Source organism: Triticum urartu, chromosome 7A (genome assembly GCF_056163025.1).
Source record: "Triticum urartu cultivar PI428250 chromosome 7A, HENAU_Tu73, whole genome shotgun sequence".
Taxonomy (NCBI): Eukaryota; Viridiplantae; Streptophyta; class Magnoliopsida; order Poales; family Poaceae; genus Triticum; species Triticum urartu.
In genome coordinates, this window is record NC_141879.1 from 748,962,927 (window position 1) to 748,987,412 (window position 24,486).

Consider the following 24,486-nt stretch of genomic DNA (forward strand, 5'->3'; position numbering starts at 1 on the left):
CCGTGACCCTCCCCAGCCTCCCGCTCGCGCACGGGCGCCGCCTCCGTGCAATGAATCAACCAGTGTTGGTCTGCTGCAGATCGCCGTAGGCGGCCGCTCCACCTATTAGCTGATCCGTGCTTGCACTAGCGGCAGTGATTCCCGTCCTCCACCTGGTCGCCGGGCGCTAGCCTTTTCTCCGCTACACCGAAGACTTGCTGCTCCTCCAAAGCCGAGAAACACAGGTGCTGCTCGTCGCCTCAACCACTAATCAATGAGTAATTTACTGATTTCTTTGACCGAGAGAGGCAAACAACAATAGTAGAAGATGCATTGGAAGTTTGAACTGATGACACGCTGTATGTGTTGATTTATAAACTGATGTCTTTGAACTATTAACTACGGAGTAATTTAGAACAAAAAAAGTGTGCATGTATGGATGAAACCCGAATCGATGCATTTTTATATCAATTTTACTTCATGCTACAGAAAAATAAGATGAAGACATATTTTCATTGGCGACCTGCAACGCCAGGAGTTTTTTAAGGGAAAGAAGGAAAAGGCAGATTTCAAATCTTTTTTCTTCGGACTTTCCCAAACACAAAATACCTCAATGTATTCGCACTCTCAAATGAGAGTGGAATAAATTCGACTTTCATATAATATCTTAATAGAATTCCATGTAATGATCAATGTATTTTTTTGATTCTATATTATCCGCATGTGTAGAATACTAGCAAGAGAATGTCCCTCCTTTTTTATGTAATAATTGAAATGGTATTGACGAATAACAAATAAACATACAAGTGTTTATTAGTGTCGCATAAAACCCGAAATGGGGCGTGAGTTTATACAGGGGAATGGATGAAGCAAACTACTATTGATTTGGTTTTTTTTCATACCTCTTATTATTATTTGTATTTCTTTGTCTTGTTTAATCTATTTGGTTCAATTGTTAGTCATCGAGATTCAGTTCTACATATATTATGCAGTTGACCAAATTTATATATATTCTTGGGCATGAGGTTTTCCTTGGATAGCTAGGAGGTATTATTTGGCCACTGCAATATAAGATATTCCTTGGATACTTCTTTAGTTATACGAATTTTAAAATTTTAGAACCCCACTTTTTGTATTTCGTCCCGGGCCCCCAAATTCCTGGAGACGGCCCTGGCGCCTGCTATCCGGCCGGCGCACGTCATCATCGAGGTAGTCACCAACGAGGGGTATTCTGTATGAGAGTTGTGTTGCTCAGCCGAGGACATTGATGGTTTGCTTTATTTATAAAGTAGGGAGGAGGCCTTTTTTGGTAAGTGCGGAAGAGAGGGAAGATATAAAGACAAACAGATCGTAGTGATAGCACCCGCCGGGTCTGATGACTAACCCGATTAATCGCAGCCAGCAAGGCACCAACACCAATGGATGAACTACCGATATATGCATTGGACTGTATGCTGGACTTAGTTAATTAGGTCCGTCCAACGCGGCTGTCTGCTAGTGTAAAGCGTCCCCAACCCATGGAGTAACACTGTCAAAACAATACGCGTGCTCAGCTTCAGAGCTCGTGTCAGTCGCTAGACCGTTCCTCAAGGGGCGTCAACCTGAGTGGCGGACACGTGACATCGCTAAAGCATCCCGTTGGGCAAAACAAAACAAAGAAGCCTCGGATCTCACCAGGTGTACTGATGCATTTTAACTGTCGGTGTGTTTCAGCAATAGACCAATTCCTGATGTTTTACGGACCAGGTGTTATTGATCTTGAGGTTTGTGGCCATGCAGTATGCACTTCCTCTGTTTCTAAATATTAGATGGTGCTTTTTTTCTACCTTTTTGAAGAAGCACTGTGCGGCGCCATAAAAAAAATATGCTGCCGCTGATGCTTCCTCGCGGAATCGTGGCCTGATGGGGTATGCTGCGCCTCAGGAACAAGCAGCCGCTTACAAAGAGAATTGTTTTTTTTTCAAGAATGGCTTTAAAGTACTTTTAAGTAATTTCTAAATACTGTTTTCCAACTTGCAAAGTTCTTTGAGTGGTAAATTGTTCTTTAGGCTTCTAAGCACATGTTTGTTTATTTTGTTGGTACTCTCACCGGCCCCAAGAAGCCTGTCTACGCTGTCATGGGCGACACTTGTAGGCCGGAATAGGAATCATGTACGAGACACAGACATCAGCGATGCAGTGGTTACGCAATATATTAATAACTATAATGCAGAAATGCTATTCTCGCTGGCCGGAGAGTAGAGAGTAGCACCACCGAAAACAATGAAGACTGATACACCCGGGATGACATGCATAATTGAAGTGACAAGATATGAAATTCGCATATATGTGTGCCTTGTTGGATCTCTTTATTCAAAGTAGAAGTAGTTGTCCCGACCCCATGGACATAGTAGAAGTAGCTTGGTTCAAAAGAAAAAAACATGGTAGAAGTAGCTGCTGCTTATTGCTTGCTTAAGAGGTTACTTTGGAGGGTAGAAGTAGGGATAGACTGTAAAGAACGTCTGCAGCATAGTCATGTTGAGCAAGAGCACGCCAGCCAGCACCGACATGGTCACACAAGGGTTTCTGAAGTACTTGCGCGCAAGCGTTGCGCGCCACTTGTTCAGCCTGGAGCCCCTGTAATCATTCACATCCTTCATCAGATTTTTCAGGTACTCGTTGTAACGCGACGAGCGCACAACCTGTGCGCAGTTGGTGTTGAAGAAGCGGCTGGCGTCCTGCTCGACGTTTATCTGGTTGACAATAATGTGACGCAGGTGCAGGATGAGCATGTCCTCTGGCGTGTTGACGAGGCAGTCCATGAAGATAGCATATGTTGTGATGTCACCCGGGGTGTCTGGATAGGTCTGCTCGAAGGCGATCAGGTTCCGGAACAGCTTGTCGCTGAAATCATAGAACCTCAGGGGCGGTATCTTCAGGATGCCCTTGTGGCTGTTGAACTTGATATCCAGGAAACTGTCCTCCTTCTTTCCCTTTCTGAACTTTACCCCAGCTTCCATCAACTCCTTGGCACACGGCATCCACTGCGGGAGATCCAAATCCAACACAAAAAGAGAAACTGATTGATCGAAGTTGTTAGGAGGTGTCTGGTCTTGGATGACGGAGAGGTAGAAGAGGTGCAGCAGGTGGTGCACGTGCACGCCGTGGTAGTCAATTTCTGAATTAGCAGCTGAACGTTGCAGCATGTGGGGACATAGAGATCGGAAAAGCCGGAGGCTGCCCTTGACGAGGGTGTCTTGGGGCTCACCGTCACCACTCCAGAGCAGCTCAAATAGCTTAATCAGCACAAAGAAAGGGATCTGATTCTCGAGCAGCAGTAGGTCGGTTGCCACTAATTGCCACACCCTGACCCTGCCAAAAACCTGCGTCCAGTCGTCGTCTTGAGCAATGTTCTCCTGCCTGCTGCTTGTACTCCCTAGGGACGACTCGAAGAAGCTTGAGGGAAATCCTCTTTTCATTGATCGGTTCTCCGAGCCGACTGAAGTTGCTTCCTTTTCCCCGACGCGTGTGGCCTTGAGCAAGCGCTGGAGGATGAAACAGCCATCGAGTAGCATGCTGACTGCCAGGACATCGCTGTCGCCCTCAACGTCTTCAGAGTAGGCCGCCCGAATATCTGGCTCCAGACGCTTCATGTTCTCCAGGCAACTCTTTAGCAGCCCCTCGGGGACGTCACTGTCAGGGTGGTTTTGGTGCGAGCTCAAAAGTTGCCGCACGCAGCACCATTTGTAGTTCTCCAGCTGCGCCGTGCTGTTGACGCTCTTTGTAAAGGGGCCTATGCTAACAGCGACCGGCTCATAGCCTTCGTCCTCATCACCCCTTTTAAGTTCTTTGGGTACCTTGTAAATGGTCGGCCTCGCCTTACTGTAGTCACATCTTGTAGGAACTGCGGATGTCACGCTCGCGAACGTGTTCGCCAATAAATCTTTGGATACATTGACTTCTGATCAAGGAACAGTGCAAAAAACAGTGTTAAATTTGCATCGAAATACAGTTACCATTAAAATTGTTTTAGTTTTACCATTTAAATTATTTTGAGGTAATACCCACTGGAAGTCATAGAACTTGCTTCACATGTTTAGTTTGGTGTTTGAACTTAAAAAATACGGTTTCATGCTCATCTAACTTGACTCAAGCATGCAAATACGGTCATAGTACGCGTATGCGGGCGTATCCATGTGTATGGGCCCACCTGTTAGTGAGTGATGGGGCTGGACGCGACGTAGTTTCACAAAAAACACCCTCATGTTTTTCTTCACAGACAAAGTCAACCGCATCGATGCATTTTTGCACAAAAACTCCTCACATATTCTTTATTTACAGAAAAATACTACCACAGTACTCCACATATATGTGAAAATTAAAAACAACAGAAAAGGATCCGCTATGTTTCAAACCCTCAACCATTGCTTCAAATGTGAAAATTAAAAACAACAGAAAGGGACGGTCTAGCGACTCCGCCGTTCAGGTACAGATGTGTAACATTGATAATGAGCAGATATGTTTGTTTTCTTGTGGGGGTACAGCATGTCCAGCTTAAATGGGCTGCGTATACTGCAGCCCATTTTGCATTGGTTACTTTTTTCCATGATATTTGTAAACCTGTGTGTTACACATATGTGTAATACATATTTTTTCCAACATTTTTAAAGATAACTTTTTTTAGTAAATATTTTAGAAACCTGAGTATTATACAAACATATGTGTTATATAAATGTGTGTATTACATATTTGATTTCATAGTCACAATGAAATATTATTATTATACAAATATTTCAATAATTATATACACAATTTGTGTAGTTCAAGTGTTTGTATAATCTAAAATGCTAATATAATATTAAATCTTGGATTATTATTAAATTCTAAATATTTTGAATATAACTCATGAGTAAAAATTATTCACAAGTAAATATTCAAATTTAGTAAATATGTGTATTCATCATTTTTTATAATTTAAATATAATATGCAAACGTATATTTTGCTGAATTCATTCAACTAATTATTTAATAAACATTTTCAATGTTTTTAATAAAATATTTTTATATAATGACAAGTTTATATATAAATATTTTTTTATTATCATCATTTGTATATATAGTATTTTTAACACCAATATTTGAAGATAATTTTAATACTTATGTTTACAAATATATTAAAAAAATTCTTACTCATATTTTATTAAATATTATATATATACTACACAGGTTTATATTTAAATGTTTTTATTTACTAATCATCTTGTGTATGTATGATATTTTTAGCACACAATTATTTTGAACATAACTGTATTACTTACTTACACCATGCAAAATAAACTGCATTACTTAAATTCTGCAAATATATCTGAAAAATAGCGCGTGTAAAATGGGCTTCAGTATCTGTAGCCATTTAAGCTCCACATGTGTTTTCTTTCTGTAGAAATAACTTCCTTATCCATAATAGACATCCCGTTTTCTGTTGTGTATTGGCTAGACCGTCTGGTGTTAAACAGCCGGTCGTAGGTTTGAGTGCTGGCCTGTTTTTATTTTATTTTCATGTATATGTGCAGTACTGTCTTGTTTTTCTTCAGCGGATAAAAACAATATGCGGGTGTTTTGTATAAAATATGTGGCACACTCACTAACAGGTGAGGCCATACATATGGATAGGCCCACATACGCGTAATATGACTGTATATGCATCAAACTGAACATACGATGCAAGTTCCACTATTCTCGGTGATATTACCCCAATTATTTTAATTTTAAACCTTGTGAGTCACTTCGGACAATATGCGGATGGGCTGGTTAGAACGGCTCCTCACAGGGAATCCAACGTACGAGTGGGTCTGGTGCAATGGGTGGATTGACATGCAGAATGGCTCCCGGCGATGTAGCACTAATGGAAAAGGTGCTACCCAATTGGCGCGCCATTTACAACCAACGTCAGCACTATTTTTTATCAAATAGTGGTGGCGTTGGCTTATTTGATACGACATTATTAGGGGCATAGTGGTGGCGTTGGAAAACAGGGTAGCGTCAGAAGTATATGGGATCAATAATTTGTATCAGGCGTAATATAGAGTTGTCGTGAAATAGCATGAAACGTCAGCACTATTATGTTTAGTTGTGGTGTGCTATTGGTTCCGACGCCAGTATTGTTATTTTATCAATGCCAACATTCTTATATTATTATTTTTATGGTATATTGTTGTTTTGGACATCAAATATGTAGTTTGACACTTATAATATTCTAGTTTACTTTTATTAAATTTCTATTATTTTGAATGGAAATAATGACATTTTTTAAAACATGTACTTTGAGACACTTTAAATTTACTTTTTAATTTAAGACTTGAAATATATAGTTTTGAGATGACATTTGTTAGGTGGTGATTTTTTTATTGGGCAAGCCCAAATAGTATTAGAATGTCGTGGGGGTCAAAACCAACAGGGGCAACGGCCCCCTCGACCCACTCCCTCTCTCTTCCCTGTTGCTCTGTTCCATTCCCCTTCTCTCCCTCTGTCGCCGCTCGTCGTCGGTGCTTCGATTCCGTCCGATTCCGGCGATTGCCGTCGTTCTTCGGTCCTGAGGTACACATCTGAGCCTTCCACTCTCATCTGGTCCATTTGGATATTTTTTAATTAGAGGTGTGTTTCGCATCTGAGCCTCCCACTCACATCTGCTATGGTTTCGGCGACGGCAGCAGGCGATGGCGACGGAGTAGACTGTAGGTGACCCTCGGCTCCAACCCGGGTGAGCATATCATCCCTCCCTCTTTTGTTGTAGGTCACTACCACTGTAATTTTTTATTAGCATCGCTGGGGTTCATCACTGCTAGGTAGTGACAAGACAATGTGTTGTAGTTGTCTCGAATTAAGGTAGATCTATTTTTCAATCTTCGGATAACACTAGCTGTAGAAACTAGTGGAAGTGCAATCTTTTAATCAAATTAAGGTAGATATATTTTTTAAGTCATCATCTTTGGAAGCATCTAAATTCTGAAACAAAGTGTTTGAGTTGCTGTTGTAATCCATAAATATCTTGGGGAAAATCTTTTGTGTACTACTTTTTCACCAAAGAAAATTTCCACTCGAAAGTAATGCTCCAAGTTAAGTGTGGCAAAATAGTTGAGTGTCCAAAGAAAATTTCCACTCGAAAGTAGTGCTCCAAGTTAGGTGTGGCAAATATAGTCACAATTCAATAGTTCTATACATTACATTGCTATCTAGTTTAATTAGTTCTATACATGCTATCTATTTTAATTAGTTCTATACATTGCAATATTTGATCTACATTACATGCATCGGTGTCAATATTCAGTGATATAAAATCGCATATGATCTTGATCGTATACGCGTTGTGTTTGTAGGTCATGGCCAATTCTGGAGGAAACAACCAGTCGGTGTGTGATGTGGGCATGGCCCATAATGAATTCTTAAACACTTATGAGTATGTCATCATGAGCGTGCAAGGGGAAAATGACGTGCTAAAGAGGGCAATTAAAGAGCTACGCAAGGAGACAGTTCGGCTCGTTCAGGAGACTAATCAGCTTAGGGACGAGAGGGATAAGCACGTCGATGATTGGGATAAACTGAAGGAGGAGAGGAGACACCTCAGGGACGAGAGAGTGTCGCCCGTGCCGCTTTCCAGTGCAGGCGAATTCTCCATGTTCAAACGACACCACCATCAGTCTGTTGCCTCTACATTAATGTTATGAGGCTGCCAAGGAATCTACTGTAGCACCACTGATTCGTCCGTCTGTCGCCCACCAGTAACCACAACGCGGCGACCCATTGCCATCCGCCCGCTTGAAAACTCCAGCCCCGACCAGCCGCAATCATCCTCCTATGATCCCTTTCTCTTCTCTCCATCACATTGTCATGGTCTCCTCGCGCTCCAAAGCCCTATGGGACAACCTCTGGTCCGAACAGAAGAAGGAGATAGCAGCCATTGCTGCTGGTAGGCAGACGGAAGCGATGATATCCGAATGGAAGACAAGCTGTTGCCACCCTCCTCGCCGGTGCAAACTGGATCACCATGTTTAAGGCCCATGGTCAGTACATGGACATGATGCGGGAGGAGAAGGGGGCCAAGTACCGGCAAGCGCAGGTCGTTCAAGCCTACAACGTGCGCCTCCTTCATGCGCACCGGCGTATAAATCAACAACTTGCTGCCGGACATGGAGGTGATGGAGTAGGATGCGTTGTTCGAGTCCTATCGGTCCTCCTGCGAAATCCAACGCGACCACTGGCTGTACATCCAGCATCAAGCGAAGTTAGAACCCTCCTACAAGGAGTTCCATGAGGCGGCCCAAGGTGTTCAGCAAGAGCGGCGACCAAGCCGGCCCATCCACGATCGCGCTCGGTCGCCACGACCACAAAGCCGGCACATCAGCTAGCGCTGCCGGTAGCAAGGAAGAGTAGTCCACTTCTCGGGTCCCAAGTAGGCCACTTCTCTCCTCCTCCTGCCGAAGCCTAGCTTGATAGGTTCAAAATCATCGGCCGATTAGCCGCTCAAGCTTCGGTGGCTGAGGCAGAGCTGGAGAGCGCCGAGGCAAAACTGAAGAAGGCGAAGACAAAAATCGAAGCTTCAGTTCTCGAGGCTCATGGCCGGACATAAGGATTGGGCATCGGCGATCGTTTAGATTATGTTAGGGTTTAGTTAAAAATTGTCTGAAATATAATGAATTGATATGAAAAATGTACTAATTGTTATGAATGTCCTCCAGTTTATATGGAAACCGTCGTGTTTGAAAGATTTCGTCCACTACGTTTAAACCCGGCTTGAAATTTATGCGATCAGCATTGGACGTCCGGAATTTGTATTCGTAGAGTTGGAGGTGCCTAATGGAGTTGCTGCCGTCCTCCTCCTCCAGCACCGATGCACGCAGATCTATTCAAGGTGCCCCCAGATTTGGGCTCCGGTCCCACTGCCACAGTCCAGATCAACTTTAACTTCTATTCATCCCCCTCCTGATCCATCTTTTTAATAAAATACCTTTTTTTCTAGAATACCCTCCTGGATCCACCGCCTCCTTCATTTTTTCCTTTCTTCTGATTTTTTGGTTGCACAAATATTCATTATCCAAATTGGCGGTGCAAGCTGGAATCATGATGGGAGGGCTTTAGGGCATCCGGACTGTTGCCATGTCCGCTTGTGACTGTTGTGGTCTAACCTTAACCCATCTCTCGTCCGCGTGCGCTTCTCGTCGGAAAAAGTTATCACCGCTCTAGAGCATTAGTGTCGCATTCATGTCGAACCAAAGTGGGCGCGACCTCTCACTGCTACCAGCATTGAAGTGGTGTGATGGCCGAGAGAGTGTCGCCCGTGTCGCTTCCCGGTGGAGGCTACTATTCCACGTTCAAACGACACCCCCGCCTGTCCGTCGCCGCTCCATTAAGAGAATTTTGGAGGTACATCGTACTATCAAATTTAGGACATTGATATCTGCCACACGTGTGGTAGGAAGGAAGGCCCACCACCTGTCTCTGCCACATCACTGCATGCATGCATGTGGGAATCTTTTTAGATTTCCTGTTTTTAAAATGTCTTATCTCTTAAATGCAAAAATTCATTTCAAAATCCGTTTTCACCATTAAATCCGTCGCGATGAGATCTTCGAAGCTAGATCTCATATCGATATGTTTCGACAACTTTTTTTAGGTTAAAAGTTACCATTTGTATTGCACATAAATTGTCATCGTGTTTACATTGAAGTTGCCATGATATGTTTCAACTATCTTTTCTTCTACGTTTAAAGTAGATTTTGACTTATTATAAAAAAGAAAATTAAGAAACTTAACTTGTCATGGTGAATTACTAAAATTTTCCATAATCCATGAAATAATTTTGACATGGTTTACAATTAAAAACAAATCCGTTGTTAATTATTTTCAAATTCATGATCAATGACTTAAATTTGCCATGGCAAATTTTGACCCAAAAAAGTCGTTGAAACATTTCAACATGAGATCTAGTTTTGAAGATCTCATCGAGACGGATTTAATGGTGAAATAGATTTTTAATAAGAATTTTATTTAGGAGACAAAACATTTTTAAGTCTAAAAATCATAAGGTACATCGTACTACCAAATGTAAGGTGTAGTATTAAGCTGATCCAACGTTTAATATGGTTCAACTCTGAATTTAAGTTGAGGACAGCTTTGTAGTATCTATTAGGCTGCCCCACGACCTCACCTCCTCCTATTTGATGGTCCTCGCTAGCCCACACTGCGTTACCTTGTGCGAGGAGCGCCTGCCACTGCGTGTACTCGGCTCTCCTTCCGCCCTGACTGCGTGTTCACTGCATGTCGTGTTCATCAAGTTCGATGTTCAGGTATACGCACATGCAGCAGCCGTTGCATCCACTCACGATTCAGGAAGAAGTGATCATTTACGTGGCTAGTATTCTCGGATGGATGGGCCCGTTTACCAGGTGGGTGAGGACAACGAGCTGGTGCATGAAATGCAGCTCACAGGTCGGCGTTAGCGCTTGACTGGTGGGAGTCGCGGCTCCACGCCGTCTTCGTCGACCAGCCTTGCTCGTGCGACGCGGCACTGGCAGACACACCATGGTTGGGAGACACCAGCAGGTGCACCTGCGGCACAGGTCCCCGGCACTCCCTTTGGCTTCCTAGGAACATACTCTGGCACCACTCCTCTGTCCGTCTACCGCTCATCATTAGCCACACCGGGGCGGCTCATTGCTATTCACCTGCTATATAAACTCTAGCCCAGCCATAGTCGCAGTCATGCTTCTTTGTTCCCTTTCTTTCTGTATGACACCCAGCATGGTTCTCGCGTTCTAAAACCTTTCGGGACAGCCTCTCCTTCGAGTAGAAGGAAAAGATTGTGGCCATGTCTGCTGACAGCCAGACGGAAGCCGACAATATCCGAACGGAGGATGTACCGGCGCCACCCTCCTCGCCTCCTCTAGTTCTCTGGCATAGTTATAGTGGTTTCAATTAGAGCTAGATCTAATTCATCTAATCCTCATAATTAGAATGTCCGGTGCAGTTCTAATTTCTTTTCTCTAATTCTCCGGCGACGATTAGCTATAGACGGCGCAACACTGTCGGATCATGAAGACCATACGATTGCAACTTGTCTTTGTGGGTGTTTTGCGGGATCGTTCGTCTACAGTTCGAGGGACTCTAAATACGATCTACATCTACACCGACTCATCTTCTTCCACTGCAACACGGAGTCGAATGATATGTTCAAAACCTTTTATCACATTTTATATTGGTCCTGGGTGATGGTAGGGCGAAATTATTTTTCTTTTTCTACTACGTTTCCCAACACTTCCTGTCCGCAACGGTGTGCGCCGATCCAGAGCGTCAGAGCCGCATTCATGCCCGGCCAGATGGAGTATATAGCATAGTGCATTTAAGCGCTGTGGGGGCTTCTCCTTCAAAATAAATTAGGCATCTAAGCGCTCATGCACATCCTTTAATCGGGTCCCATTTTCAAACTGTTGAGGACTTTGAGGAAGCATTGGTGGAAAGTCCAGGATTTGGATTGCAGCCGTGGGTAAATGAAACGAACGAGTTGTTTTGTGTACTACATGATAAGTTATGTTGATTCGCTATCTCTATGGTTCCGTTTTATGGTGTTAGAGTGTATAGTCTCTGTAGTTGTATATGTACACATACGTATGATGTAACTTGTACCCCTTCATTATATATATATATATATATATATATATATATATATATATATATATATATATATATATATATATATATATATATATATATATATATATATGAGATAGGCCACCCCTAGAGGGTTGAGCCGGTTCCCCCAATTCTATTGTCTTACATGGTATCAGACTAGGTAAACACGCTTCCGCCTAAAACCCTAACCTAGCTGCCGCGGTTCCTGTCATCTGCGCTGCGCCGCCGCTGTCCTTCAGATCGCGTCGCCGCCGCCACAGCCATGTCGGGCTCCGCCGCCTCCGGCTCCACCACGGCTAGCTTCTTGCCGGCCTCCCTCGCGGCTCTGCTGTCCCGACCCCTCAACGTCGCCGCGGCCTCCACCGCCCCGATCGAGACAAGGAGCTTCGGGTCGTTCTTCTCCTCGTCGCCAGGGCTTCCGATCGTGCCGTATCCTGCTGGGGCTACAGCGGGCGCTCCCTCGTCCGCCTCCCTCAGCGACGCGGCTCCCGCCTCTCTCCGCGACGCTCCGCTCAGTGGGGGCCAGCCGCCGATCGCCCCGTCCTTCACGCCGACCGCCTCGGCCAGTGGGGGCCCGTCCCTCGTGCTGGTGGCGCCTCCGTCGGCCATGATGGCCGGTTTCACTGCCTCGGCCTCGGCTCCTTCACCGCCTGTTCCCGCGGCTGCGACGGTGGCTGCAACCGCGGCCTCTGCCTCTACGGCGTATCCGCCTCCGGCAGTCTACTCCGCGGGCTCTTTGCCGCCGCCGCCGTTTCACTTCAGGAACCTCATCACCATCAAGTTGTCGGCAGACAACTACATCTTCTAGCGTGCGCAGGTTCTCCCGCTTCTCGGGAGTCATTATCTCCTGGGCTACGTCGATGGTTCTCTCCCCTGTCCCCCTGCTCTGGTGGATAGCGTGCACGGCCCGGTCTACAATCCGGCACACCGTGTTTGGACAGGGCAGGACCAGGCGAACCTCTCCTCCATCCAGGGGTCGCTCACTCCGGCTGTTGCCGGACTTGTTGTCTTCGCCAAGACGTCTCATGAGGCATGGATCATCCTCGAGCGCTCATGGACCATCCTCGAGCGCTCGTTTGCGGCGCAGTCACAGGATCGTGTCTCCGCGCTTCGTCGCCAGCTTGGTGAGTGTCAAAAGCTGGATTCCACGGCCACCGAGTTCTACAACAAGGTCAAGGGCCTTGCCGACACATTGGCTTCCATCGGACAGCCCCTCACCGACTCCGAGTTTAACTCGTTCATTGTCAATGGTCTCGATGAGGAGTACGACGCCTTGGTCGAGATCATGAATGAGCGGGGCAACTCGAACCCCATGATGGCGCATGAGGTCTTTTCCCGCCTCCTTCTCACGGAACAGCGGGTCGAGTCGCGCCGCTCCAGGGGCAGTGGGGGCTCCCTCTAGGCCAACGCCGCCACCAAGGGTGGCCGCCCTTCTTCATCATCGAGGATTGCTTCGAGGCTGCCATCCCGCCTGCCTCGGCCCCCCTGCTACCGCGACATTACCGGGTGCTGGTGGTAAGCGCGTGTGCCAACTATGTGGCGTTGAGGGGCACTGGTCCTCTAAGTGCCACAAACGCTTTCAGAAGAGCTTTCTGGGTCTTGGCAATGATGGCAAGGACACGCGCAACTTTGCGCATCAGGTGGCCATGGCGGATCGCCCAGTGTCCACCAAGCAGCAAGGGCACACTCAGTCCTACTCTGTTGATCCCCACTGGTACATGGACTCTGGGGCCACGGAGCATCTGACGAGTGAGATGGGCAAGCTCCATACTCGCGAACCCTACCACGGCTCCGACAAAATCCACACTGCAAATGGAGCAGGTATGCATATATCTCATATTGGTCAAGCATCTCTTCTCACTAGGCATGCAAATAGGAGTCTTCAACTTCGTAATGTGCTTAGAGTTCCTTCTGTGACACGTAATCTTCTTTCTGTTCCTAAACTTACACGTGATAATAATGTGCTTTGTGAATTTCATCCTTTTGATCTTTTTATTAAGGATCGGGGCACGAGGGACATTCTTCTTATAGCGGGCGGTTGTGCCAGGGACTATCGTCTGGAGCATCCTACAGTCGCTCGCGTGTTCAGTGGAGTTCGGGTATCTTCGTCACAGTGGCATGCTCGTCTTGGTCACCCGGCCACACCTATCGTTCGTCATGTTTTGCGTCGTCATGAGCTTCCTAGTGTGTCTAGTAATAAAGATGTAGCAGTGTGTGATGCTTGTCAGCAGGGGAAGAGTCATCAACTTCCGTTTTCGGAGTCTAGTCGTGAGGTGAAACATCCTTTAGAACTTGTGTTTTCAGATGTGTGGGGTCCTGTTCAGACTTCTGTCAGTGGTCACAATTATTATATCAGTTTCGTTGATGCTTATAGTCGCTTTACCTGGCTTTATCTTATTAAACGCAAATCTGATGTGTTTGACATTGTTGTTCAGTTTCAAAAACATGTTGAACGTCTTCTCAAGCACAAAATTGTTCATGTTCAGTCCGATTGGGGGGGGTGAATATCGCAACCTCAACTCCTTCTTTCAGTCGCTTGGGATAGCTCACCGTTTAGCATCTCCACATACACATCAACAGAATGGTTCTGTCGAACGTAAGCATCGTCACATCGTTGAAACTGGTCTTACTCTTTTGGCCCATGCATTAGTTCCGTTTCAGTTCTGGAGTGATGCTTTCACCACTGCATGTTTTCTCATAAACCGTACTCCCACTCGTGTTTTGAATATGAAGACTCCCATTGAGGATCTCCTTAACGAAAAACCTGATTATACCTTTTTTAAGGTCTTTGGGTGCGCTTGCTGGCCACATCTCTGCCCGTATAACAAGCGCAAGCTTGAGTTTCGCTCCAAAAAGTGTGTTTTCTGGGCTATAGCTCTCTTCATAAAGGATACAAATGTCTTCATGTTCCCACCAATCGTGTCTATATATCTCGGGATGTCGTGTTTGATGAGCATGTTTTTCCCTTTGCCAAGCTTCCTGTGTCCACTGTTGAACCACCCTCTTTGCATTCATCCTCTGTTGCAGCTGACCAATTTGATGATGTTGCATACTCTCCTATATTGTTGCCTAACCATGGTGCAGGCACTGGACGTGGGGCTCGTTTGGAAATTTTAGAGGCGTCGTCGCCTCCTTCGTCGGCATCACCAGCGGCTCACGACGATCATGTTGAGCCTTTGCATGGCCTCGGCTCCCGTGCCCATGCACGTCCGGTCGATACCCCAGCGACGCATGCTTCTACGCCCCTGGCCTCTGGGCCGGTCTCGCTGCTTCGGCCCGCCATGACTCCCTTGCCAGTGGAGTCTGGGCCGGCATTGCCCGGGCTGGTTCCCTCGCCATGCAGCCCGGCGCTGCATGGCTCCGGCTCGTCGATGCGCCTGGCTCCTGAGCCGGCCTCGCCGCCCCTGGCTCCTGAGCCGGCCTCGCCGCTTCGCTCGGCCACGCCGGTCTCGTCGCCTCCTCGGCCTTCCTCGCCGGTTTCGCCTGGGCCGAGCTCACCGGCTTCCGGTGTGCTCTCACCGGTCCTCTCTGAGGCCTCTCCGTCGCCAGCCGAGTCGTCCTCGCCCTCGCCGCCTTCATCACCAGAGTCCTCTTCGGCTCCTGTGCCTACTGTGGTCCCTCAACGACCACATACACGGAGTCGCAATGGTGTTTTCCAGCCCAAACAGCGACATGATGGGACTGTTGCTTGGTTGGCTGCCTGTATGGCTGCTGCTCGTGCGGATCCTTCCTCTGAGCCTCGTACGTATCAGGCTGCTCTGAGTATACCTCATTGGCGAGAGGCTATGGAGCAGGAGTATCATGCTCTTCTCCGCAACAAGACATGGACTCTTGTTCCGCCACCACCCCGTGTGAATGTCATTGATTCCAAATGGGTTTTCAAAGTGAAGAAGCATTCAGATGGTTCTATTGAGCGCTACAAGGCGCGGCTGGTTGCTAGAGGTTTTCGGCAGCGTTATGGTCTTGATTATGAAGACACCTTCAGTCCAGTGGTTAAACCTACTACTATCAGGCTTCTTCTTTCTCTTGCAGTTACTCGGGGTTGGTCTCTTCGTCAGTTGGATGTGCAGAATGCTTTTCTCCATGGTGTTCTGGAAGAGGAGGTATATATGCGGCAGCCTCCAGGGTTTTCTGATCCTGATCATCCTGATTATCTGTGTCGGCTCACTAAAGCACTCTATGGTCTAAAGCAAGCTCCTCGTGCTTGGCATGCTCGTCTTGCGACGGCCCTTCGTGCTCATGGATTTGCATCATCAGCTGCTGACTCCTCGTTATTTCTTCTCCAGAGGCCTGAAGTCACCATGTATCTGCTTGTTTATGTGAATGATATTATCCTTGTCAGTTCCTCTCAGTCGGCTGCTGCTGCTCTTGTTCGGTCTCTTGGTGCTGATTTTACGGTCAAAGATCTTGGGCAGCTTCACTACTTCCTTGGTGTCGAGGTTGCTTCTGTTTCCAGTGGTCTTGTTATGACACAAAAGAAGTACTCTTTGGATCTGTTGCAGCGGGCTGGGATGCTTAAGTGCAAACCGACTACTACTCCTATGTCTACTACTGACAAGATTACTGCTGTCGATGGTTACCTCCTGCCTTCTACTGATGCGACACAGTACAGGAGTATTGTTGGTGGGTTGCAGTACCTGACGATCACACGTCCTGATATCTCTTTTGCTGTCAACAGAGTATGTTAGTATCTTCAGGCACCTCGTGACACTCATTGGTCTGCGGTGAAGCGCATCTTGCGCTACATTCGTTTCACGTTGTCCTATGGTTTGCACATTCGACCGAAACCCTCTGGGGTCATCTCGGCGTATTCTGATGCGGATTGGGCTGGCAGTCCGGATGACAGGCGATCCACGGGGGGCTATGTTGTGTTCTTTGGTTCTACCTTGATCGCCTGGAGTGCTCAGAAACAGGCTACTGTTTCACGTAGCAGTACTGAAGCTGAGTATAAGGCTGTGGCTAATGCAACTGCAGAAGTTATCTGGATACAGTTTTTGCTTCAGGAGTTGGGAATATCTCAATCACAGCCTCCTATTCTTTGGTGTGATAACATCGGTGCTACATAACTATCTGCTAATCCGGTATTCCATGCCCGAACGAAACGCATTGAAGTGGACTATCATTTTGTACGGGAACAGGTATCTCAGAAGCAACTACAGATCAAGTTCATCTCTTCCAAGGATCAACTTGCAGACATCTTCACCAAGCCATTACCTCTTCCACAGTTCGAGACTTGTAGGCGCAATCTTACTCTTCTAGATTCTTTAGGAAGTGGCTAATATTGAGGGAGGGTGTTACACTGTATAGTCTCTGTAGTTGTATACGTACACATACGTATGATGTAACTTGTACCCCTTCATTATATATATATATATATGAGATAGGCCACCCCTAGAGGGTTGAGCCGATTCCCCCAATTCTATTGTCTTACATATGGGATGAGGCATGTGCTTCTGGTGGGAACGGCGAGATGCTAACTGGTGACAACCAAGGATTCATGCTCAGAAAGGACGGCGTCTTGCTCTGTTGCATGAGCTTACGTACATTGAGATCATGTGTATTTCCTCTGCAAAAGATTATAAATCTTCTATTGTCTGTTACTTGACTGATGTATATCTTCTCTATTGTTACTTGATTGTCTGATACTTGACAGATGATGTTTTTTCGGTATTTAAAGACGTGAGCAGACACATTAAATTATCTAAATCTTGCTATGTATCTTTTGAACTGCGATTACAAAGCACCTTTCCGATTTAGGGATTTTTTTAATATTTTGTATAATTGTTACCTAACTAGGTGAATGATGAAATTTCTTTCGGATTCCGCTCTTTGTTGTTCCAATTAGAGCTTCATCTAATTCCTCATAATTAAGATGCCTGGTGTGGTTCTAATCTTCTCCTTTAGTTCTTCGGCGATGATTAGCTCTGGATGGGGCAACACCGCCGGATCATGAAGACTGTACGGTTGCAACCTGTGGAGAGGCCGTTCCTTCAGTGTTCCGTTAGAGGGACTGTTCATGGGGGTTTCGCGGGATCGTTCATCTACAGTTCGAGGGAATCTAAATATGATCTACACCAACTCATGTTCTTCCGCTGCAACATGAAGTCGAACGATCTGATCCAAACGGTTTGTCACATCTTCATATTGGTGCTGGGTGATCATAGGCCGATTTTTGTCTACTACGATGCCAACACTTCCCGCCCGCAATGGCTGGTTAGAGCGGACGCGACCTCTCACTGTTGTCGGCATTGAAGTTGCGCAACGGCCGAGAGAGCGCTGCCAGCACTGCTTCCTGGTGCAGTTGAATGCTCACTGTTCAAACGACACCACCATCCGCCCGCCGCCCCTACATTAATGTTACGAGGCTGCCGAGGAACCTACTCCGATACCACTTGTATGTCCGTCTGTGGCCCACCATTAACCACACCGCGGTGACCCATTGCCATCCTCCGGCTTTAAAACTCTAGGCCCGACCATAGCCACGGCCATCCTCCTCAAGTTCCTTTCTCTTCTCTCCATCACACCCGCCATGGCCTCTTTGTGCTCCAAAGCCCTATGGGACAACCTCTTATCTGAGCAGAAGAAGGAGATGGCTTCCATTGCTGCTGGCTAGAAGACAAAAGCCGATGATGCCCGAATGGAGGACAAGCCGGTGTCACATTCCTCGCCAGTACAAACCGGATCACCATGTGTGAGGCACATTGTCACTACACGGACATGATGTGGTAGGAGCGGGAGGCCAAGTTCCGGCAGGCGCATGCCAACCAAGCCTACAACCTCCTCCTCAATGAGCACCGGCGTCTACAGCAGCAACTTGCCTCCCAGAGGGCCATCACGCCGGACATGGACTTGGGGGAGCAAGATGCGATGCTCGAGTCCTATCGCTCCGCCTGTGAAATCCGCCACGACCGCTCGCGGTACATCCAGCGTCAAGCGGAGTTAGAAGCCGCCTACAAGGAGTTCCACCAGGCGGCGGACGAGGTGTTCGGCAAGAGCGACGACCACGTCGGCCCGTCCACGATCGCTCTCTGTCGCCATGACCACAAAGCCGGCACATCAGCTAGCACCGCCTGTAGGGAGGAAGAGTAGTGCATAGAAGGCCGCCGTTGCTCGGGTCCCAAGAAGGCCACTGCTCTACCCCTCCCGCCGAAGCCAAGCTTGGCAGGCTCAAAATCGTCGGCTGATTAGCTGCTCAAGCTCCAATGGCGGAGGCAGAGTGCGAGAGGGCCGAGGCAAAGCTGAAGAAGGTGAAGGCAACAACGAAAGCTTCAGTTCTTGAGGCTCATGGCCGGACATAAGAAACGGGCGCCAGCGATCGTTTAGATTAGGGTTTAGTTAAAAATTATCCGAAATATAATGAATTTTGTCTCGTTTATATGAAAAATGTAAGAATTGTTAGGAATGTGCTCCGATTTATATGAAAACCACCGTGTTTGAAAGAATTTTGTCCAATTTGCTTAAACCCGGGTTGAAATTTATGCCATCAGCATTGGATGTCCACCTTCCATATTCGTACCCGCATGGGGGCATGGGGGAGACAATATGAAGATCAGCGTTGGAGATGCCTAAAGGAGTTGCCGGCGCGGCGTCCTCCTCGACCACCGATGCACTCTGATATAGCCATGGTGGCCCCACATTTGTGCTCCTGTCCCATTGCCACAGTCCAGATCAACTTTAAGTTCTATCCAAGCCCTTGCTGATTGATATTTTCAATAAAATTCTTTTTTTTCTTGAATGCCCTGCTGGATCCACCGCCTCCTCCTTTTTTCCTGATTTTTTTGGTTGCACAAATATTCATTATCCGAATTGGCAGTGCAAACTGGAATCATGATATTTTTTAGTTCAGTATTCATGATATGTACCAGCCCGTTTTGGTTAATGTAATGTCTGTTCTTGGGCTGTGCCAAAGGCCAGCCCGACAAAACCCTGCGCATGTCCCACCTCTACTTTTAAGCCTACAACAGCAACTAACAACTTTTTTTCCCATGAAAAAAAACACTTTTTTTTGCAGGAAGCAACTTTTGGACATGTTAAAAATTGATATAGAATAGTACAAACCTGAACGTGTTGGATTTGAGCCGACCTCGATGGCAACTACAATGTCCTGAATCTGAGTACAGTGCTCCGCGGAGGACATCCCTACTAGCTAGGGATTCAATCTGAACCCATGAAAGCCCGCATATAAGTATATCAAAAAGTCAATCTATGTTAATGTCAATGAAGGAATTATATTAAGTTGACTTTGTGTATACTTACTATCAATGAGGTATCTGGTTATACAAAGACTTGATGATTCTGATCTGCAAAACTGTTAAATACCGTGCGCATCATTAAAATTGAAATCAAGATAGTTCTGCAACTAGAAAAGGTATGCCATCTACGAAATCTTCATGCTTCTGGTATGCAAACTTATTAAGCACTGCATAATTACAGTTGAAATCAAAATATATAGTTTGCAACTGGAACTAAAAGGATAGCCACACTGGCAAATGGATTTATCATTTTTAGAAGCAACTTATTACAAGCAAGTCCTTGTTTGTTATATTATATGATCAGTGTGCTTCTCTCCATATGATGTTCCTTTGTACGACGAATTGAAAAACCTTTAGCACAGCTCATGATATGTTGTTGTTGAGTTTGTGTGTAATACGTGTATAAGCTTACAGTTGAACTTAGTTTTATTGGAGGGTTAGGGTGTTTTGGTCGAACACATACGAAGTAGGTTCAGACAAGCGGCACGGGTCTGGTGATCAGACCGGCTCAAGCGGCTGGAGTGACAACTCACCGAGTGTATTATTTTTATCAAGACAACACGGTGGAGTAACCAACACGAGGGCTCCTAGAGATGTAGGCTTCGGCAGAAGTCTGCCCTCAAACATCGTCTCTCTCTACCGGTGCAACTGCAATGTTCCTCGGTATTAGCGGAACTAAGCAGCCGCGGTCAGGGGCGTACCCATGTGTACCTACGCCGGTGCACAAACGCTTCCCCGGCGAGACCTCACCGCGATACAGAGCCTACACTACAGGGGTGGATAATCAGCTGTCTGGGCTTCATTCCTAATCGCTGGTGTCCGGCCGGCCGGGTTCAATGCCTGAATGCTTGGGGGTGGTCAGCAATTCCATCAGAGGATATATTCATATATATGACTCCATCTCAACTGTTTTTAATTGTCAGTGTCGGTGGACACGACGACAAACAGCAGGCTCAGCAGCTGCCTCAACCGCAGCTCACTGTCCTCCAATGAAAAAGCGGTCACGGTGTCCTGTCCCCCAAGGTGAATAAGAATGAAAGGTGTCCATAAGAGTGTGAGCTGATATGTTTGGCAGCGCAATGATTTGTAATGATGATCATTGTCGTGTATGGCGGAAGTGGTAAGCAAATTGCCTGAAAGGTGTCTTAATGGATATGCTGCGATGAAATCAGCTGATAGGTAAGACAACCGTATCATGGTCATAAGCATCATATGGTTGTGGCGGCGCCAAAGGCCGCGGGCAAAGCTCGAGAGAATCAACGCATGGAATTTCCCCGTCGCTGAATAGTAGTTATATAATGGTACTGTGCCTTGAAGCTTTTGCCATGGATGTACGTACTATTGAATCAGTGCTAGCTAGCTAGCTCTCTCGATCTTGATATGCACTGCTTGCACATCCCTTGTTTCTGAAAATTAGGTGCAATCAGGGACAGGCATGTTGTGGATCTAGCTAGCTAGCTAGGCTAATTAACCAAGAAAATAATGTACGTTGGATAGCAGAGAATTAGTTCCTGTCTAAAGTATTTACGTCACATTATACATCAAATATTTTTCGGAGAAATTCTTGCGATCTCTTTAGGAGCTGTTTGGACATACAGATATACGAACTGAGAATGGATTGAATTTAGCAAGCGGGTCGAGATATATATCTGCCAATTTGATTAAATAGCAATACAACTTTTCCCCGCAAAAAAAGAGGAAAGGTTCACTTACAATGGATTGCAGTCAGTCAGAGATGGGCATAGAAGTGCACAGAGAGACAGGTCGGCTATGAGCGGTTGAGCCCCCCATTTTTAGCTCGGAACTGCAAAAGCCATTGGCATATGGAGGCAGCAGAGCAACCAAATTGAGTAAGCTCACACTTTTCGATCAAGATACTACTAGGTTGGGGAAGGGATAATGTAAAAGGGGGGCTTTGGAGCTTACATGTTGTAGTTTCGGTACCATCCTCGGCGGAGGAGTAGAGAGCGAGTGGAAGCGAAGTCAGTCGTAGCTGCCGTCACCGGCGGTGGAGAGCAGCGGCAGTGAAGAACTGGCTGAGCTGGCCGTGTCTGAAACTCAAAAAGGATGGAGTGGGCAATGTGGGAAAGAGAGCACTAGTGTGGAATGAAAGAGGGTGAATTATTGGTCGGGTGAGGGAAGCAGAAGAGAAATTACTGCTTGTCCCCACAACCATTGTGTGTGCACTGCAGTCTGCAGGTCAACAAGGACTGCAGCAGTAATTTCTCGGATGATGACATTAAGTACTCCCTCTGTAAACTAATATAAGACGTTTTAGATCACTACGTTTGGTAGTACCTGTTGATGTTATAGAAACCATGCCGTGTGAGTCTGAACGTTGAAGACTTTGAATAATGAAGATCACCAGCCACAGACCAACTGAGTGTAAAGATAGAAGACAGCTGAAGCAACTGCTCATGTCACAGCCTGTGTTATCTGTGGAACTGCTGCAGATGAGTGAAAATTAGTGAATTCTAAGTGTAAAGATTGATGATGATTGAAATTATTCCAGGGATATATTGTATAGTATCTATCTTGAAAGCAAACATATTAGTATATTGTAAACTGAATTCTCGACTCAAGAGATTAACTCACCAACTTCAGGTATGAGTTCATATTAGCATCTGAGCAAATGGGCAATCTATGCAGGAGGAGCAGCAACAAAGGGCCACTGGGCCAGCATTTCCAAATGGACCATGTAGATTCTGCTTGCTTTTATCGTTTCCTCCCTTTACTTCACTTGCTTCCAAACATTATAAGGTGAATTTTTCCTGCAAAACAATTCTGTTTTTTTTAGTACGTCTGACGTGGAGGAACTTGCCTATCCAAGCGTTGCATAGGAAGATAATCTCACACTGAGGAAGATAATCACTACCTCTATTTTATTGTCAATGTTTGAACCAAGATATGAGAGGGCTCGGTAACTAGGAGGAAATATTAGTTAAACAAACAAACGATATATGCATATAGTTGACCCAAAATGCTACTCACTTCATGCATAGCATCCCATGGAGCAGCCCTAAAAACAAACAAGAAAGTTGTTGGGTACTTTGTTAATTAGCATGAGCAGGGCACGCATGTCGGCATGTGGATGGATCAACTACCGATATATGCATATATGCAGCCGGACTTAGTTAATTGGCTACATCCATCACAAGTGGCTGCTAGTGTAAAGCATCCCCACTACATTGAGCAAAACTATAGCAACAAAAATCGGCTTCAGATCTAACGAGGTGGTCGTCAAGCCGCGTGCGCATCAACCTGTATGTGTGACAGATAACATGTGACATTGCTAAAGCATCCCGTTGGGCGAAAGAAAGCAAAGCCTCAGATCTCACGCGTCGGCGAAACAAAACAATGCGCCATCTCTCTGCTAAACTAAACTAGTAATCGCTGCCCCATGGAGCAACACCATAACAATACTTACAACTTGGCTTCAGATCTTGCGCTGGCCGGTGGCTGCCCAATGCCGTTGCGGTCTTCAAGGCTCACAGTTCCCAGGCGACGCTATCCTGATTAGTCTGCACGAGACAGGAAACATCAGTACTAGTACTGCAGGTTTCGCAAGGTAGAGAGATTATTATACAGTAATCTGTACTATCATCAATTAATCATGCATGCTGATCCTAACAAGCTAGGCACATCATATGCATATCCAGCTACTCCCTCCGTCCCGTGAAGAGTGTACATCTAGCATTAAAATTTATCCACAAAAGAGTGCACTTCTATCTTCCGAATGCACTTTAAAGTAGAAAACAATACTGCTCTCTCATCACACGGTAATCAAGACCAACAACAATCTATACAGGGTCTTCTTAATTTCTACATGCACTTAGGTCATTGGGGGTTAGGTAATTAAAGAGAAGAGAGATGGTGGCTTGCACCTTTCCAATGCATTTTTTACTTAACTCCATAATTTGTCCTAAAATTTCTAGATGTACACTCTTCATCGGACAAATGAAGTATCTTATTTATACGGAGTAATGTAGGATTTCTGTCAAGTTGTGTGTTAAAACTCCACATTCATCTATGCTGGAAGTTAATAGAGCCCATGAAAGAGAGAGACATACCTCTAAGTACGTTTGTTCATACTCGAGTGATTAATTAATTAGCTGGGTCATTTGTTCAAACGTGCATGTCTCCGGGCATGCATGTGTATGAGTATGAGTATGGATCGATTACTTATAGGCATGCAAACTGAACTAAGCAATTCAACCTGCCAGCTAGCTAATTAGATCTGTCCTACGCAGCTGTCTTCTACTGTAATTATGTTTTGTACTTGGTTTATTCGCTCCGTCCAAGGTAGCTATCTGCTAACGTCAAGTGTAGATTATAAATGACGAGATTCGATGGTGTAGCATCCTATGGAGCAACACTATAAAAACAGTACTCGGCTTCAAATCTCGCGCTGGTGGTCGGCTGGTGGCGTCGCAGTCTTCAGGACTCATAGGTTTCAACCTGTAACAGACAGCACTAAAGTATCCAGCACCATGCCATTGGGTGAGACAAAACAAAGCATAAGATTTCAGGCACGGTGTGAATGAACGTTATTAGCACTGCTAGTAGCAGCAAAATTGAAAAGAACCCCAGCTTT

The 24,486-nt window shown here is 45.9% G+C and overlaps 1 protein-coding gene across 1 annotated transcript; it reads right to left on the reverse strand.

Annotated features, from left to right (window-relative positions):
• Positions 1-2,275: 2,275 nt before the first annotated feature.
• Positions 2,276-22,016, reverse strand: LOC125521575 (UPF0481 protein At3g47200-like). The gene is made up of 5 exons (XM_087535310.1): positions 21,819-22,016; positions 21,606-21,696; positions 19,897-19,948; positions 19,699-19,799; positions 2,276-3,919 (listed from the first exon to the last, which is right to left on the reverse strand). The coding sequence occupies exons 4-5, from the start codon at positions 19,775-19,777 to the stop codon at positions 2,439-2,441; spliced, it is 1,560 nt and encodes a 519-aa protein (XP_087391436.1). The 5' UTR covers positions 19,778-19,799; positions 19,897-19,948; positions 21,606-21,696; positions 21,819-22,016; the 3' UTR covers positions 2,276-2,438.
• Positions 22,017-24,486: the final 2,470 nt, after the last annotated feature.

What these genes read in the sequence shown, in the direction of transcription:
- LOC125521575 (XM_087535310.1), bottom strand. Translation starts at nt 19,777, where the DNA reads ATGTCCTCCGCGGAGCACTGTACTCAGATTCAGGACATTGTAGTTGCC. An exon ending in CTCAAATCCAACACGTTCAG is followed by an intron (nt 3,920 to 19,698) that starts GTTTGTACTATT and finishes TTCCTTGATCAG; the next exon opens with AAGTCAATGTATCCAAAGAT.